Source organism: Marmota marmota, unplaced genomic scaffold, assembly GCF_001458135.2.
Source record: "Marmota marmota marmota unplaced genomic scaffold, marMar, whole genome shotgun sequence".
Lineage (NCBI taxonomy): Eukaryota > Metazoa > Chordata > Mammalia > Rodentia > Sciuridae > Marmota > Marmota marmota.
The window spans coordinates 7,218,116-7,237,384 of NW_026000211.1; the positions used below are offsets into that span (position 1 = coordinate 7,218,116).

The 19,269-nt window shown below is 37.9% G+C and overlaps 1 protein-coding gene across 3 annotated transcripts in view; it reads right to left on the reverse strand.

The window, feature by feature from the left end:
- Positions 1–19,269, reverse strand: part of Asah1 (N-acylsphingosine amidohydrolase 1) — a 40,194-nt gene that overhangs the window by 11,030 nt on the left and 9,895 nt on the right. For all 3 annotated transcript variants that reach the window (XM_015486072.2, XM_048791830.1, XM_048791831.1), the window contains 3 exons: positions 8,510–8,556; positions 2,552–2,642; positions 1,954–2,040 (listed from right to left, as the gene is read on the reverse strand). In XM_015486072.2, the coding sequence (XP_015341558.1) occupies positions 1,954–2,040; positions 2,552–2,642; positions 8,510–8,556 (225 nt within the window). The remainder of the gene's footprint in view (positions 1–1,953; positions 2,041–2,551; positions 2,643–8,509; positions 8,557–19,269) is intronic.

Below are 19,269 nucleotides of genomic sequence, written 5' to 3' on the forward strand. Positions count from 1 at the left end.
TTAGGTAGACACAATATTTTATTTTTATGTGGTGCTGAGAATCGAATCCAGTGCCTCACGCATGCTAAGCAAGCAAGCTACCACTTGAGCCACATCCCCAGCCCCACATCATACTTTTATTCTCAACTGCAACTATTTACTAATATCAAGATTACAATTTAAGTTCACAGTCTTTTGCTAAGATAATATGCTTAAAATTCAAAAGTATTATTTTTTTAAACTAGGTAATGTGTCTTAACTAAGCATATTATTTTTTTCCCTATGAATTCAAAGCATTGTATAAGTGGAATGTTCTGGTCAATTTCACAAATGTGACTTCAAGAACATTGATTAAACATTTATTACATCCAAGCACAATGCTTTGCAGAGAGTATGTCATTTAATCCTCACAACTACCATATAAAATGTGTATTATTAGTAAATATCATTCTAATAAGGAAACAGAAGTTTCATAGGTGCATGACTGATACAGGCTTAAAACCCAATGTCTGATCTAAAGCATGGTACCAGAACACTGTGCGATGTTGCCCACCCCCAACATTCAGAGTAGAGGGGAACTTAGGGCACATGGGGTATGCGGGGGGGCATTCTTCCTTTGCTTTTGGCAACTTTCATTTTGGAGAAGTATAGTAAGTAAGCATGAACATAAAGGAGAGCCTGAAGCAAAAATTAAGAATACAAGATAACAGGATTGGTGACTGGCAGGTGCAAGTGTCCCATGGAGGAGGTGCCCAGATCAGCCAGCCTCTAGGACAGTGATTTCCAACCAGGGCAGTTCTTCCCCAGAGGAAAAATTTGGTAAGTCTCCTGACACTTTTGGTGTCATAGCTGAGGGAGCATTACCAGCATTTTACAGGTAGAAGCCAGGGATGTAGCCAAAACAAAAAAATTATTCAACCTCAAATGTTACTAGTGCCCCAAATCTGCCAAGGGCATGGAAATCCTCCTCTAGCCCTCCATACCCTTCAGTAAAGACTAAAGGAGGTTTTGCAGGCATGGTGGCACACGCCTGTAATCCCAGCAACTCGGGAGGCTGAGGCAGGAGGATCGAGAGTTCAAAGGCAGCCTCAGCAAAAGTGAGGCACTAAGCAACTCAGTGAGACCCTGTCTCTAAATAAAATACAAAATAGGGCTGGAGATGTGGCTCAGGTCCCCGAGTTCAATCCCTGGTACTCAGCCCCTGAAAAGAAAAAGTCTAAAGAAGGCAATGAGGATATCTTTGGAGGTTCTAGAGGGCCCTAGATATTCTTCTACTGGTTCCATCTAAATGATAAAGAGGCTAAGAAATGGGGTCTTCCTGCATGTCCAGGAGGAAATAAAGCGGTTTGGTGATGGCATTACCACATGAAACACTCAACCCAGTTGAGTTCGAGGATCACAGCTACTGAGGGACTCCACAGGAGGCAGGGCTGAGTTGAAGGTGTCATTTGGTCATTTCTAAAAGAAATCTCTAGGTATCCTGATATACTCAGGCAAAGTATTTTGTTTTTCTAAATCTAATTTTCTTTCTTTTTTTGTTGCTGGGGATTGAACCTAGGCCTTTACACAAACTGAGCATGACATCCAACCCCTGAGCTACACCTCTGGCACAAACTAAGCTTTGAAATGTGAACTTACAAACCTAAGTATAAGGGCAACAAATTAATTCCACAATCCCAGAGGAAATCCATGTATTTGCCCACTGCTTTGTAAAATAGTCCATACTGTTAAAAAACAAAGAGCAGTTAACTGCCCAATTGCCATGCTTTGTGTCTTGTTACTCTAATATTACCAATCCCCAGAATTTAAAATCTCTGAAGTTTTGACAGAATCTACAATAAATGCAAATATGTCCCAAATTCTTGAGAAGAGGTGGTTGATTTATACCTTCAAATAAATCCTGGGCATTTTCTGGATTCTGTGTATATATATATATGTATGTGCTTAAAATTCATCATGGGAAATGTTTCTTACCAGCTTTTGATCCACCAACTGTACAATTTGTCCACTTGGCACAAATGAATTTACTACAGTCTTCAGATAATTCACTAAAATCTTTACCTGAAAAAAAAAATTTTAAAAATAAAGAAGTGCTGAATTTAGATTAATATTGGTATAACAAAAACAAATGCAGAACTTTTGACTTACTCAAGCAGAGCAAAATTAAAGTGGTACTTGAAAATATTTTCAATCAATATACTAACATATTTTATCTTTTTTTAACACATTTTTTAGTTGTAGATGGACACAATATCTTTCTTTCTTTCTTTATTTTTATGTGGTGCTGAGGATGGAACCCAGTGCCTTACACATGCGACGCAAATGTTCTACCACTGAGCTATAGCCCCAGCCCCCACAATTTTATCTTTTACAATGACATTTGCTTCTTAATTATTTAGACTATGAAGAAAAATGATGCAAAGGAAAAAAGCAACGACAGAGGAATGGCATCTTCTCTGCAAGTATCAAAAGCAAACTTTGAAACTATTTGGTAGGTGATTTCATTAAGTGTTCTTTTATAAAAAACAGTTAAATTCAGTAAAATCAGGAAGATTTAAGAATCATAACATACCGCTGATGCCTTTTCAGTCATTAATTCATGCCATCTTTTGTAGGGTGGTAAGTCAAGATTTATGGTGTACCACGGAACCGGTCCTCTATAGCTGTAAAAAGAGGTGTACCGTCTTGAAATGTTGACAGTGGTTTCTGAAGAGGTTAGATAACTACATTTACAAGGATATACTATACTCATATTCTTAATAACTGTATAGAAGTTAGCTACTCAATTCAAAATTTTCAAATAAAGTGCAGTTTCCACCCATTGCTTCTGCCCTCTATTGCACAAACAATTTTAAGTAGTCTCAGAAGTCTCGAAGTAGAATTATACATTCTGGAAGTTTAATGTAACTTCGTGCTTTGTGAAAGAATTAACTAGAGCTCAAAAGCTATAACCTAAATATTACTGACAGAAAATACCTATCCATTTTCCTTCCTAAATATCTGCAAAGATTTAGTCTAGGCCTACACTCATCTCCAACTGTCTGACACTATTGCCAAATCACTGAACCTTGAATGATGGTTCAGTGAGGTCATCTCTGAAGCACCAGAGCTGCAACAAAAATTAGCTTCCCATAATTGGCTTCAAGAAACTTCACAATTCTTCCAGCCAAACTGACCTTCCTCAGTTGGCATCCCTCTGTTCCAAGTGCAAGCTCAAGCACTATTCAATTCTCCAATATCCTACTCTTAAACTTATTACATATAGCAATTTCTATTATGAGGATATAGCAATGTCCACTCTCTTATCTATGGAGCTAGGCTGGATTTCTGGTGGATGAATTCTATACCTACCTCTGCTGTTACAGAAACATAATTTTTTGGCACTTTTTACCAAACTGAAATAGTTGTTGAGGGCGTGCTATTCAATGATTTATCAGCTTAAGGCTATACCTAAAAATTCAATCAATGGATTTTAGGTATAGCCTTAAGCTCTATTCCAGAGAAAGGTAGGGTATATTGTATGCTGCAATGTTATCAGGTTCTTAAATTAAAATGTTTTCTGGACTAACATCTATAGCAGGTGATAGGTTATTTCCTAAAGGTCATTTACTGTGCTTCTATGTATACCTGTACCTTCATGAATACTTCATGCTCTAAGTAATGCTGCTAAATGTAGGGTTCTGGTATATGTATAAAGTTTTATGAAACTCTTAACCAGAAGTCGTTTATGTTATGACTTAGATAAGAAAGAGAGGCATATTCAATTTTGGAAACATACATTTAAACAAAATAGCAATGAATAAATTTTGTTCTTTTCAAAGCATTTTCAAGTTCCCCATTTCCTTAAAGAGGTGATATCTACATGAAATACTATAATATTCAAATCCTTGAAAAAGGCTTTCATTATAACAATAAATTCCTTTCTAATTGGCCATAATTTCATATGTAAAATTCTGTCCCACAGTTCAATAATCTCTTACCTCTATTATGGGCAGATATTACCAACCTTCCCTTTCCCCCAAGCATGCATTTGGATTTCATGCCTAGTAGCAATGATACAAAACTGGTGGCCCATGTTAGTGGCAGTGCCATAGGATATGTGTTTTCCACATATGAACCCAATCAGCTCTTTTCCCCCTCATAACATCCAACAAAGCTCAAATCATGCCCTTATATTTACCATAAACCCCTGATTCTTTCTCAGACTAGAGTCTTGAAAAGGTTCAAGGATTTCAGAAAGGAAATGAGGAGGAAGGAGCTCATCATAGGAGGGGATTTTTGTGGGGATGGTGAGATCTCAGAAACCTTTATAACAAAACCTCCACTAATGACAATTTTTTTTTGAGAGAACTGTAAATCTGATTGACTAAAATTATTTTAATAACTTAAGTTTAACATCATCCCACATTTTACTTCTCATTAAATATTTTTCTAAATTATCTTAGTATTTATTTAGCATTTGCTTCTCAATTTCCTGTAAAAGAGTATCTACCTTATGAGGGTAAAGATGATTACATGAAATATGCAAAGAACACACAGCAACATTGGTGCTCAATCAATAGTAATCACTGTAGTATATTCTCCTGTTACTACAAATAATAAATATCATTTAATTGTTTTTGAGACTTAGTACAGGTCATCATAACCTTAATCATACTGCCTGAACCCACAAGGCTCCCCAGGTGGTTTGGAAACTAGTCCAAATGACACAGCACATACACACAAATAAGGGAGCAGATGCTAAGCACCAGTGAGCAGTACAAAAGAAATGCTTAATGGGATTCAGATGGATATAGTGGTGATCTGGCTGTCATTCTTGGATCTCTGCATTGATATGACTGGTCAGGCTAGATGAGCAGGTGTCTCTTTCCTCCCTCACAGCTGCCCATGCATGCCACCAAAATCTACACACTAGATTGAAAAGAATGAACCCATAGGAATAGGAAGTTTATCATTTAAAGGTACATGAATGCCTCACATTTCCCCCAGAGTTCAAGATATACTTAGATCAGAAAAGAAAAGGATCAGAGTAGAGCTGAGGATTTTGGTTTTGAAAACAAGGCTGGGGAGGTAGGAAGAAATCCAGCAAGAAACACAATGCAAGGAGAGAGACATCCATAAATATTATGTATGTGTACAAACGTGCATGTGTTTAGTATGTGTATACATATACATATACACACACACACATACACACACACGACAATGTGGAATCAGTTAAGTACCTGATCAGGGAAGGTTTATGGTTTGCAGGGCAATAAATTCACAAATACATGTGAAATACACACAAAAAGGGAATGGAAAAAGGACTTAAATGTGGAAGGTATTCATTCAATGTTCAGTATTCAATGTTCAATAATTGGGGCCATGAGATAAGCCAAGTAAAGCAATCAATAAGTCAATCAAAGCCAGTATGGTGCCAATGGTGACAGAAAGGATGATCTTCTGAGTGCAGGTCATCAATGAGCAACTGGAATGTGCACTGGCTCAAGGATAACATCCAAACTGGTTACATAAAGGTAAGTAAATCAAAAGAATCTGGATTACTAACCAAGGAGATGAAAGCTCTCTACAGTAAAAACTACAGACCACTAAAGAAATGGAAGATGACCTCAGAAGATAGAAATAACCATACTACCAAAAGCAATATACAGATTCAATGTAATCTCCATCAAAATACCAATGACGTTCTTCACAGAACTGGAAAAAACAGCCCTTAAATCCATCTGGAAGAGTAAGACACCCAGAATTCCAAGAAAAGTGATGCAGGGGTATCACAATACCTGATCTCAAATTACACTGTTTATACGGAAAAACAGAATGGTATAGCCATCAAAAGAGACATAAAGACCAACGGAACAGAAGACACAGAGATAAATCCACTTACTTATAGCCATCTGATACTTGACAAAGGTGTCAAAAATATCTCTTCTGTCCAAAAGATTTTATCACTTCCTGATGTAAATATGATTTTTAATTTTATGTTTGCTTTAGATTTTATTTCAATCAAATAAGAGTTACAAATAAGGATGGTCTCCCATGAAGCAGATGCACAACTTTGTCATTGACCTACTGTTTATTTTTTGGCTTAATAAAAAACATTAAACTGTTTTATATATATATATAAATATATATATATATATATATATATATATATATATATATTTATATATATAAATATATATATATATATATATATATAAATATAAATATATGGTGGAGGAAAGACAGTCTTTAAAACAAATGGGGCTGGGAAATCTGGATATGTATATGTAGAAGAATGAAAATTAGATCCCTACCTCTCACCTGCCCCAAAGTCAAATCGAAATGGATCAAAGACTTAGAAATTAAACCAGAAACCTTGCAACTGCTAGAAGAAAACATAGGTTCAATGCTCCATAATATAAGTACAGACACTGACTTCCTCAACTAGACCCTTATAGTTCAAAGAAATAAAACCCAGAAACTGTAAGTGGGATGATTTCCTCAAGCAATCAGGGACATACAAATCAAAACTACACTGAGATTTCATATCATTCCAGTCAGAATGGCAACTGCCAAGAACACAAATACTAATAATAAATGCTGGAGAGAATGTGGGGGAAAAGGTACACTGATACATTGTTCCTGGGACTGCATATTAGTACAACCACTCTGGAAAGCAGAGTGGAGACTCCTCAAAACAACAGGAATAAAACCACCACTCCTTGGTATTTATCCAAAAGAACAAAACCAGCATATTATAGTGATACAGCCACTTTAATGTTAATAGTAGCATAATTCACAATAGCCAAATTATGGAATAAACTCAGATGAATAGATCAAGAAAATGTGGCATATATATATATATATATATACACACACACACACACACACACACACACACACACACAATGAGGTTTTATTCAGTCATTTAGAAGAATAAAATAATGACATTTGCTGGTAAATAGATGGAAGTGGAGAAGATTATGCTTAGCAAAATAAGCCAGACTCACAAAATCAAGGGTCAAATGTTTTCTCTCATATGTAAAAAAATAAGGAAAAGAAGGCAGTGTATGTGTGGGGTGGGGTGGAGAGGGCAGATCAGATATCATATAGGGAAGATCAGTGGATTGGGAGGAGAATGAAAGGAACAAAGGGAGGAAGGAAGGGGAAGAAATGTGGAATGATTTAACAATATCGTGTTATATGCATATATAAATGTATCAAAGGGAATTTCACCTTTATGTATAGAAAGTACCAATAAAAATAAATAAATAAAGGAATGTAAGGAAGATCAGTAGAATAGAAGAGGGGAACGGGGGAGAAAGAAAGGGGAGATGGGGAATGAAATCAAATTCCTTAAATATACGACTGTCAAGATGAACCCGTATACTATGTATAATTATAATGCTGTAATATAAAAAAGAATTTGTTATTATAGCTTCACTGAATCAATGGTAACTTGTACTCAATTAGTAGTAACCACCATAATATATTTTCCAACAAACAATAAATATAATTTAATCATTTTTTAGGTGGAACATTTGCTATGTCTAGGTCATCATAATATCAATCATATTACTTGAACTCACAAGGCTCCCCAGGTGACTTGGAAACCAGTTCAAATGACACAATACATATGTACAAATAAGAGCGGATGCCAAGCACTCAATGAGTAGTAGAAAGAAAATGCTCAATGGGATTCAAATGGATATAGGGTGATCCTCCAGTGTCCCAAGGATACCGGGACAGTGGCTACTTAGAATAGATAATTTAAAAAAGAACAATAAACAAATATAATTTGGAATGTTACAAAAACTGAAGATGCCACCTTGATATTACTGGTTAGTTATACCCTGCTTCCCCCCAACCCCCAATTGTCTACTTTCAGTGAGAAGGAAGAACAGGAAAGATAACTATTCCCTATACCTCCCCCGCTTTTTTTGTTCCCTACATTCTGTACCCTCTAGACCTGTGAGCTATTATGTTTCTCTCATAGGCCCATTTCACCCCTAAGCATTTGGAAAGACCAAAATTAAGACTAAAAACAATGTCAGACACACTAAAACATGGCATTGGCTCTTCTGTTTTCTGTTTTGTCCTCAACAGCTTTATCGAGCCAAGGGTAGTTTCTTAAATGGTTCGTTCACATGAGCTCCTAGGCTTATCTGTTCCAGTATAATTTAGAGGCTTATACCCAAGTATAATGGAGAATCACAGTTCAGCTTGATATACGCCTTACGTTTGACGCAGATGAGAAAAATGCTTGATGATCCCTACCTCTGGTGAAAAATGGAAATCCTTTCCTTTCCTATGACTTTGACAAGTCAGAAGTGTATATTTTAGTCATGGATTGTTTTCTTATTTGTCTAATATGTTGGTCACATGCATAAGACACACATCTAAGGAAACCAAACTGTCTCAGGATGGGAAGAGATGACTTTAGTTTCTATTCACTATTGTTATTTTCATGACAGAACAGTACATTAAAAAAAAAAAAAAAATCTCTACACAGGTCAAAGTGAGTTCTGACCATATGTTTACTCACGTTGGTCCAGAAGGAGGATAAGTTGATTTTCTACAATCTTCTGTCCACTAAAAAACAAAGAAAATTAAAGATTTCAGAAAATTGCAAATACTTGCTAACTGAATAGGCAATCTGTAAAAACAATTTTAGTTTGTGAAGACAAAATCATCTTTTAGACCATTTCAAAACTTTCTAAGATAAATCTTTCCTCTTAAAAAGAAAAAAAAAAAACCAAACCAAAAAAAAAGCACTTCTAAAATCCTATACTGTTAAGGTCTCAATTCAATTTGCACAAGTAGTAGGTGTTATAATTTAGTTCTTTTTTAAAAAAAATATTTATTTTTAAGGTGTAGATGGACACAACACAATGCCTTTATTTTTATGTGGTGCTGAGGATCGAACCCAGGTCCCACCTGTGCTAGGTGAGCGCTCTACCGCTGAGCCACAATCCCAGCCCATAATTTAGTTCTTATATTATAAATATATTGAGTAAAGAAGAAACATAAGCAAATAGATGGAAAATGTTTTTACTACATAGGCTGATTTATCACCAAAAGTAAATGACTTGATAGGATGTGATATTACCTGAATTTCTGAGCCAACTGTCCTCTAAACTTGTTCTGGGATTTGCATCCCAAACCAGATTTTCAGGGCACACTAAATGGGTCCTTCATAATCTGTCCATAACTTACATCCTCGCCTCACCTCCCAGCACTCCTCCTAATATATATAGCCACCTGTAAGCACTTCTTATCACCCTTCCATGCCTGTATGTGTGCTGTGCTTTCCTCATTTCCTAACCTGGAGAACTTTGGGTTCTAACTTCTAAGATCCCATTCAGATACTTTCTTTTAGTGAAGTCTTCATTTAACTCCCCTATGAAAATGGCCACTGCTCCTCTATACTCCCATAGCATTGGTACACATCTCTATTACCATATTTAGGACATTGCATTATAATTGTTTGTCTCTCTCTTCAATACCACACTGAACTTCTTGATGTGAAGGCAGCCTCAACATTGAGGTCACCGCCTGAGACAATGAATGAATAAGACTATTTTAGGAATAGTTGCTTAATCTTAGTAGCAAAATTGAATTTTCTCCTAAAACAAAATCATCAAAAAGTCCATGCAGATTTATGCTTATTAGTAGTTCAAGATGGCAAATATGTTTGTCTTCTTTCCCCAAGAGACTCATTACGTAAAATAATTATTTTTTAAGAGTACAAATCTATAATAAGTGGAGATAGAGTAGGAAATGGAACTACTGGAATTGTAGATTGAGCTCAGAAAATATATCTGATGCACATTTTATGAAGGAATGGAGATCTTAGACCTTGTTTTAATTTTTGATAGCATGGGGAGTATATAAAGCCATCTGACATTACCAGTGATTCTGACATTTAACAGTTGTCAAAATGGCCTTACTGCAGTATAATCTGTCATATAATTACGTGTTTGCCTTATAATTTTGGGTTGAATTAATGAAGAAACAATATTAAGTCTTTAGCAAAAGCTGATTTCCAAAGCTGTTCATGTTCAATAATAGGGGTTGAGGGAAGAAGTTCTTGTTCAAAAAAATTTTGGTCTCAGCTCTAAGCCCCCAAACTGCAAAACTTCGCTGTTACCAAGTCATCTAGCTGCTCTGTTGTATGGGAAAGTCAGGAATTCAAGTTCTATTTCTGACAAAAAATCACAAAAAAATAATGGTTACAGCCACAAAAGCAAGTGAAGTTCATGGTTTACACTGCAAGTTTACACATTAGATTCAAATATTTTCCACAAAAGTTTCTGACAATGATTAATACCACTAATAACCACAACTGCTCGACATGTTCTCAAGTTTTATAAATTTGTTCAATTCAGCTTTTTTCTGCTCATAGATATTTTTACCCCTGTTAACCATTATATATCTTAGTAGATTAAAACATTAAATTATACTGAATTACTATTTTCTCTTCTTTGAAGATTTCCTCCTTCCTTCCTTCCTTCCTTCCTTCCTTCCTTCCTTCCTTCCTCCCTCCCTTCCTTCCTTCCTCCCTCCCTCGTGCTGGGGATCGAACCCAGTGCCTCATGCATTTGACTTATCTTTAATTGTTATTGATTGTGCTCTCCAAGTTTCGGACAACTGTTCTTACTTAAAGACATGTGGAACAATTTTTTCTAGTGATATTTCTTATGCTGCAACAATCAAATACAACTTAATTCAGTAACCATTGGTAAATGGCTTTTCTTGCTTGGCTAAAAATGAGCTACTTGGAGACTTATTTCGCTTGTGGCCTCACTTTTTATATTATGTAAACATTTCTGCACTGATGACATGGTGTGCTTTTAAATTTTTTTGTTTTTCTGACCATTACTTTCCGCTAAGTTGAGAACATTGTGGTGGCTGCTTGATCTGGTCACATGGCCTGTATTGTTTCAGCACAATTCTAGCACCATTACATAATAAAGACAATGCTTTGTCATTTAATTCAATTTCAAATAGTGCACATACCACTTTATCCCAAAAGATAACTGTTGAGGTCCACTGTTTTTCTTGTTTTGACATGATTAGCATGCACTAGCAAACTTTTTTAAAGGTAAAATATGATGAAGGAGGGCCCTGTCACTGACTCAACTAACGCTACTTTGTCTCCCAGACTACATCTTGTGTCTTTGACTCCCACCCTCTCCTTCAAATTCTAGAATTAGTCTCTTCTGCAGCAACTTGGATATCAGGAGCAACAGATCTGATGGGTAAATGGCAAAAACTGAAATTATACCCAAGTAACAGCACCTTTCTTATCACCAAAAAGACCCTAACTGATCCTGAGATAAAGATCAACCAGAGCATAGTCTGACCAAGATTACCTGCTTTATCAACTATGGAAATCCCCCAACTCTGCAAAGCCCTGATCCTTGCTTTTGTTCATTTTTCTATAAAATCTCAAAGTTCTTGTCAATTCCTTGAAGGTGTATTTTAGGTCACTGAGGTCTCATCTGTTCTTGCCAGTGCAGCCAACAACCACTAAAGCTCCTTTCCCACCTTCACTGCTGCTTCTGATTGGCATCTTGGGACAGCTGACTGAGCCCAGTCCATTGGAACACATGGTCTTGCGGCCTTTGCCCTAAAACTCCAGCAACAAACCAAGCCATGCCAGGAGAAGCACAGCCTTTGTGTGTTAGCCACTCACAGCCAGCTGACTCCAAAAGAGGAAAAACTGAACTGTTCCATCCAGCTGCTGAAATTACTTTTATTTATTTATTTATTTTTTCTTATCTTTTAACTTTGAGCCAGCATAAGTTGTTTTCTACCACTCTTTGGTAAAGAAGAGAAATGGGATTTGCAGGCCTGTAGATTGAGATCCCTAGTAAATCCTGATAGGATTATGCTCTTTCTTGTCATTTGAGCTCTTTTGGGTTATTCTGGGCTTAGGCCATTTGTTTTTTCACAGGGAAATTTGAAATCATATAGGAACTACGGTACCAAATATTAAGAAGAGACATTAGGTACAGAGAAGGGCCAAGGTACTGGAGATTGCCATTGTAATTTGTATAACAATAGGAAATACTAAGTTTGTATCTGTCAGTAACTCCCCTAGGAAAATCTTAGATGATCGATCTAATTATAGCTAACAAAGAAAATGATACAGTCTGGCCTATGTATGTACTACACTTAAAAGAAAGATGGCCCTCCAATAGGTCATTGAATTATTATACTATCTTACAGTTAGAACTGTTTCATCAAAGATCAAGAAAATGGAAAGGGATCCTGCATTTCACAATCTTTTATGATTTTATATAATCCAGATTATTTTAAAGAGGGGATGAAGGCTGAGGATATAGCTCAGTTGGTAGAGTGCTTGCCTCGCATGTACAAGGCTCTGGGTTCAATCCCCAGCACCACAAAAAAAAAAAAAAAAAAGGGATATGGGCAAACTTATGGTATTAAGGTTCCTGACATCAAAGCCAAAGCCTTTGCTAAAAGATAATACAGAGACTGATGGATGCTGATGAGTCTAAAATGATCTCTTACTTTAAGGCCCATCAGGGCAGCCAATTTGATCAGGATATTCATGTGAACTGGGCAAGGCAATTCCCACTGAGACAGTATCTGGCAGAACAGCTTATCAGTGGGCTACTTTTAGACTTCTGTCCCATTTTTTACCCCCTACTTGTTAAATTAGAAAAATTCTACCCAATCCCATCATGGTGAAAGTCTTTACCATCATTTTTGCCGTCCAGGGCTCTACTTGGGCTGATATACATGTTTTGCTTGATATAATGTTGACTGCAGGTATGAGGAGCCTCATCATAAGTAAGGTTAATAAGAAATCACAAGTCTTTTACCAGGTTGACCCTCAAAGTACCCTGAATCCAAGAGTTGCAATACTACTGGTGAAACCAAACTGGGACCCAAATGACAATGACTAATATCAAATGGAACACTATCCTAAGTGTATCCTGGAAGGATGCCAAAAGAATCATAGAAGGGTTATAATATGTGGGGTACCTGAGCTTAAGATTTTTGCAATTACAACAGGGGGCAAATGAAGACCTCAGTATAGTTGGAAAGAATATTATATATAGGCAATATATTGTCTTAGACCCAGAAGCCCCAGAGAATGTATGGATAGTCAATATGGTTTTCATTGGGCAGAGTGACCCTGACATTAGATAAAATTTACAGAAAATGGATTGGGCTATGGCATGAACCCTTCTCAGTTGGTGAAAATAGGCTAGGGCAAGATCTACTATGACCAGGAAACAAACAAAAGCCAAACAAGTCGCATGTTCATTCAAAGCATCTAGGGTTAAAAACCTGGAACTGAAGGTCCTACCTGAAAAGGAAGAGGCCCTTAGCAAAGGATCAATGCACATACTTGAAAAAAAACTGCCCCAATCTCTTAAACAAAAAGGACTAGCTCTGGGGCTGGGGTTGTGGCTCAGCAGTAAAGTGTTCACCTAGCATGTATGAGACCCTGGGTTTGATTCTCAGCACCACATACAAATAAATAAATAAAGGTATTGTGTCCAACTACAACTGAAAAATAAATATTAAAAAAAAATAGAAAGGACTAGCTCATTAAAGAGCCAAAGCATCAAGATGGTACAAGTTGATGACAACTTTGCTGAAGAACACAGAGGGCTGGAGGCTCCTGTGACATTTCTGGATCCAATAATTATTTCCCCACGGGAGCCCCAGGTACAACTGACAGTGGGGGAGAAACCCATATACTTCCTAATTGACATGAGGACTATGTATTCAGTTTTAACAACCTCTTTAACAAAAAGGAGTAAACAGACTCAGCGACAGGCTTTCCTATGCAGCCTCTGGAGTGCAGCTAGGTAACTAGGTGACCTCACCTAACTCACAGCTTTCCCTATGTCCAGAAAGTCCAGTTTCATTGTTAGGGAGAAACTTGATCTGTAAAATCTATGTTCAAGTGACCTTCTTCCCAGAGAAGTGACAAATGCAGGTAAAAGTGCCTCACAAACAGGCACTTAATCTTCAGCTGATTTTAATGCAGGAGGGGTCATCAGAGGGTGAGCTAATGCCCCTTATCAGCCAGGTAGTATGGGCCAAGGGGACTCCAGACAAAGATAAAAATGCCTCGCCTGTTAAGGTTCTTTTAAAGGGAAGTGTCCCATCTCCCCACTTAGTACTCTTTGTAGTGGGAGGCCCTAGAGGGAATCCAATTTATACTTCCTTAAATGCAGCTAGTCAAACGCAGAAGCTAGTTATGACCTTGCTAGTCTCCCATTGTGTTTGTAAGGAAGGCTACACTGGAAAAGTATCATTTTGCTCAAGATTTACAAGTTATTAAGACAATCTATCCAGGAAATTCACGCTGCAGTGCCTAATGCTTACATTCTTCTAAATACTCTACCATAAGAGTGTAGATGGTTCATTGTCCTTGATCCAAAATTATTTTTTGTATCCTGCTTGAAACCAAGTCATGATTATTTCCTTAGGAGTTCAAAAACTCAACCATGATCATTGGAAAAAAGATGGCTAATGATTTGAGAATGTTGCAACTGAACCTCTGATACAATATGTAGATGACTTGTTGAACCACTTTGACTTATAAAATTGGCTGAGAACATACCACTTGGACTCTTCACTACCTCATTTAGGTGCAAATTTACAAAGAACAAGTTATTCATCTGGGGTTCCAAAGACTGATGAAGCCTAGAGACTGACTGGAAAAAGGCTATTGCCAGCATTCAGATCCCCAAGAACTGTAGACAGTTGCAAGGATCCTGGGGACCCGGGGGATGGCAGGCTATTGCAGAACATGGATAGCTAAATTTGGGCTTATAGCAAAGCCTATATATGAGACTCTAATTGGGAAAGACCTTAAGCCATTAATTTGGACAAAGGAATGCCAAATACTTTTAAAACTCTGAAGGATGGATTGATGTCTGCCCCTGCTTTGGGACTGCCTTAAAAAAGAGTCATCTAACTTTTTGTGCATGAACGACAAGAAATTGTGTTGGAAGTTCTTATTCAGTTGCTGGGGAAGAGTTCTCCAACCTGTAGTTTATTTATCAAAGCAATTAGATTACACGCCCAAGGGATGGACTCCTTGTCTTGGGGCAGTAGCAGCCATTCGTGATGTACCAAAGGAAGCTGAAAATTTTACACTTGGACAGTCAATTACTATAATATGTCACATCAGATGTTAACCTTGCTGGAACAAAAGAGTAGATACTGGCTAACTGCTGAGAAGCTAGGTAAATATTAGGTGATATTGTTAGATGACTGTAATGTGGCTTGTCAAATGATGTCAACTTTAAACCCAGCTATGGTGCTGTCCACAGGGCCTCAGCCTCCATTAATGCACCAAAATTGTGTGGAAGTTTTTCTTCTTTTTTGGGGGGAGGGAGGGTGGGGGTTACTGGGGATTGAAAAGAGCTGGAGCATGCTAGACAAGTGCTCTACTACTGAGCTACATCCCCAGTCTTGTTTTTGTTTTGGGACAGGATCTCATTAAGTTGCTAAGGATGGCCTTGAACTTCTGTTGCTGTCTCCTGAAGTGCTGGGATTACAGCACTTTAAGCCTGGCTGTGTAGAAGTTCTCAATGCCGTCTTTTTTAGTGGACCTAACCTGATGAATTAGACATTTGACCACACAGATTGGGAACTCTTCCTACATGGAAGCAGCTTCATGGATTATGGACAATGCCATTCTGAGTGTGCAACAGTGACTTTATATGAGGTCATCAAGTCAAATCCCCTCTAGGCAGGTAAATCTGTTCAAAAACTAAGATTAACAGTCTTTACCCAGGTCCTTGAACTTTCCAAAGAAAAAAATGCTAACTTTATACTGACTCAAAAGTATGCCTTTTTGATTATCCACACCCATGGGGCCAGATGGAAAGAGAAAGGGCTTCTAACCTCCAATAAAGATATGAAACCTCCTTCAGGAGACATGCAAACTCCTGAAGGCTGTCCTCATGCCAAAAGAGGTGGCTATCATACACTGTCACAGATATCAAAAAGGAGACTCCATACTAGGCCAGGGAAATTGACCAGCTGATCAGGTCAATAAGATATAGATTCACACAAAACCATGTTCCCCACCCCCCAACAGATATCTGATATTAACTTGACTTCTTTCTCTCCTGCATTTTCAGAAGATGAGAGAAAAGCCCCAAAATGGGGTTTTAAAGAGCAGAACCCTTCCTGTCACTGGAAGGTCAACTCTCACGGAATCATCTTATTACTGAGAGGCTTGTGTTTGCCATAGCTAACTATTCATCAGAGCTCTCATTATGGGCAAGATGTGTTAACTGAATTCATTAGGCCACATCTCAGAGGGCCAAGATTATATCAGGCTATAAAAAAGATAACCTGGAAATGCTAACTTTGTGCCAGGAATAACCCTCAAACAGAAAAGCTGACCAAAGCTCAGGGGGCCATATCTCTTTGAAGACTGGAAAGTAGATTTCACCCAGATGTCTAAGGCTTTTGGAAACTTCAAATTATCTACTAAATTTTGTTGACATTTTTTTCTATTTGGGTGGAAGCCTATCCACCAGGTCAGAAAAAGCATCAGAAGTGGGACAGGCTCTACTAACAGAGAAGATCCCCAAGTATGGCGTACCCCATTCCACAAAGAGCAACAAGAGCCCTGTCTATGTCTCAAAGGTAGTGAAGCAGGTGAGCAAAGCCCTAGGAATTTATCAAACTGCATACTCCCTGGAGAGCTCAACTGATAAATAAGATGCAGGTGATCATACTCTAAAAAAGATTTTTTTAGCCAAAATAGGTCAGGAAAATTGTCTTACATGGGAAAAGGTATTGCCTATTGCCCTTGTCCACATTATGGTTGCTCCTAGAAGCAGGTTACAATATGGAGACCATTTCAGGCTTCCATAAAGGAGATATTCTGGGCTGGGGATGTGGCTCAAGTGGTAGCGCGCTTGCCTGGCATGCGTGCAGCCCAGGTTCGATCCTCAGCACCACATACAAACAAAGATGTGTCCGCCGAAAACTAAAAAATAAATATTAAAAAATTCTCTCTCTCATTTAAAAAAAAAAGGAGATATTCTCTCCACACTTAGAATATGAAAATAAAATTAAGCATATATACAGCAACTTCATCAAGTTCTAACTTCTATGCATGAGTTTGTTTCCTATGCAATAAGATATTATCCTATGGAACTCTTTCCCACTGGGAGACTGAGTACATTAAAGACGTGGAAAAATCAGAATCCAGAAAAACAGCTGACAGAAAAGTAGATGGGCCCTTATGATGGACTTCTAAACATGTACACTTCTTTAATGTACAGATGTCAGGCTGCAGATCCACCACACTCGAGTAAAAAGGGCATCACCAGAAACAACCCTCCTATCGTCTTCAGTATCAATAGTCATTCCACTATACAACCCCCTGAAGACCTCAAATATCTCTTCAAAAAGCAAAACTTGGGTGAGACACACACTAGATAATTATATTACTGTCACTCTTTGCTTTCTTTGTCTTTTCCTTACTCCAAATCAGATCCATTCTAACCTGTTATAACACTTAGAATGTGAAAATAAAATTAAGCGTTATGAACAGCAACTTGATAATATGCAATATGTGGGTCTTAATGTTTCTGAAGTCTATCATCAGACTATCTGCTGGGTGTGCAAAGAGCTCCTTATCTCTGTAACCAACAGACTACCCTGAAAGATCTAGGCAGCCAATCAGTCTACATACCAGGTTCTTCAGATCATCTGGAAATCTGGGGGAATGTATTTTTCCTTCACCTGTTGGAAAATGCTTATTCTCTTCCTCTAAGCAAGAAGATCCTGAGATGTTTCTAACAGCAGGTGAAATAAAACAGCATGTGCTTGCTTTATTTCAAGTACAGGTCAATGCCATGCTTTGGGTAGACTATGGGGTACCGGGGTACACAACAGAGTTGGACGGCTAACTGCAGAATAAGTTCAATTAGGTGAAACAGTGGCTCTATGCATCAAAAAACTTAATGATAGTTGGGTACAGTGGCACACACTTGTAATCCCAGGACTCAGGGGGTTGAGGCAGATGGATCACAAGTTTAAGGGCAAACCTGACAACTTAGTGAGACCCTGTCTCAAAATAACAGATAAAAAGGGTTAAGACTATAGCTCAGTGGTAAATTTCCTGAGTTCCACCCCCAGTATCAAAAAACAATACAAAACAAAACAAAACCCCACAAAACCAAAAACAAAACAAAAATTAACCACAAACCAACCAACCCTGAATAATTCTTGTAGGACTAAATAATGTACTGGACTCTCTGACAGATGCATAACTGACTATCACTTTAAGAGAATCTATGTGACTTCGGTGACAAAATCACTCACTAAAGGCAGGGAACATTCTGTGCCACGGAGATGGTAATGGACTTATAGAAGCCACGGTGGCTTTATTTGCCCTATGACCGGATTGGTCAATACACCTGGTGTCACCCACACTTTCCAGGATGAGTTGTCTCCCATCCGTTGACAGTTCCATATAAGTATTATAAAAGTCAGGTACCATATAAGAGAACCTCTTGGCTCTTCCATACCTGAATATACGTATCCCAGAAACTACCTCCATTAATACAGAATTTCATATAGAATCCCCAGCAGCCACGTTTTAATCAAACCTAAGGGGCCATCAGTTCTTAAATGAGACCACACAAATCTACAATGTAGTCTTCCAAAATTGGATGGCCTTAGATTTTGATTTCTGCCTAATAGAGGAATTTGTGTTCTCTTTTAACAGAGAGTACTGGGTGGTACACACCTCTAATTCCAGCAACTTGGAAGGTTAAGACAGGGGGATCACAAGTTTAAGGTCAGCCTCAGCAACTTAGTGAGGCCCTAAGTAACTTCCTAAGTAAATTCCTTCTAAATGGAGATGCTTAATGTTTGGGGCTATTATTTTTCTTTCTTTTCTCCTCTTTGGGTGGTATTTGTCTTAGCACATTTTTAAGATGGGTGCTTGAACTGTAAGTATCAGCAAGAAAAAGCCCCCTACATTTTTCAGACAAGGCCCAAGAAAGTTCGCTTACCCTTTCGAAGTCTTCCACTTCAAGTTCCTACATCGCCCCTATCAGCATTAAGTCCTTATGGCCCCCCATAGAAATTGAATGATGACTTGACAGTGGGAATTTGAAGGAGGGCCCAGTGTCTGACCTAACTAACTTCATCTTGCTTCTCTTACTTTTTATTTCCTTCCGAGTTCTCCTGAATCATTCTGTTCTGTAGATTCCAAGAGCAACAAGTCTGATGGATAAATACCTTGTGACAAGGGTTGAAACTATGCCCCACACA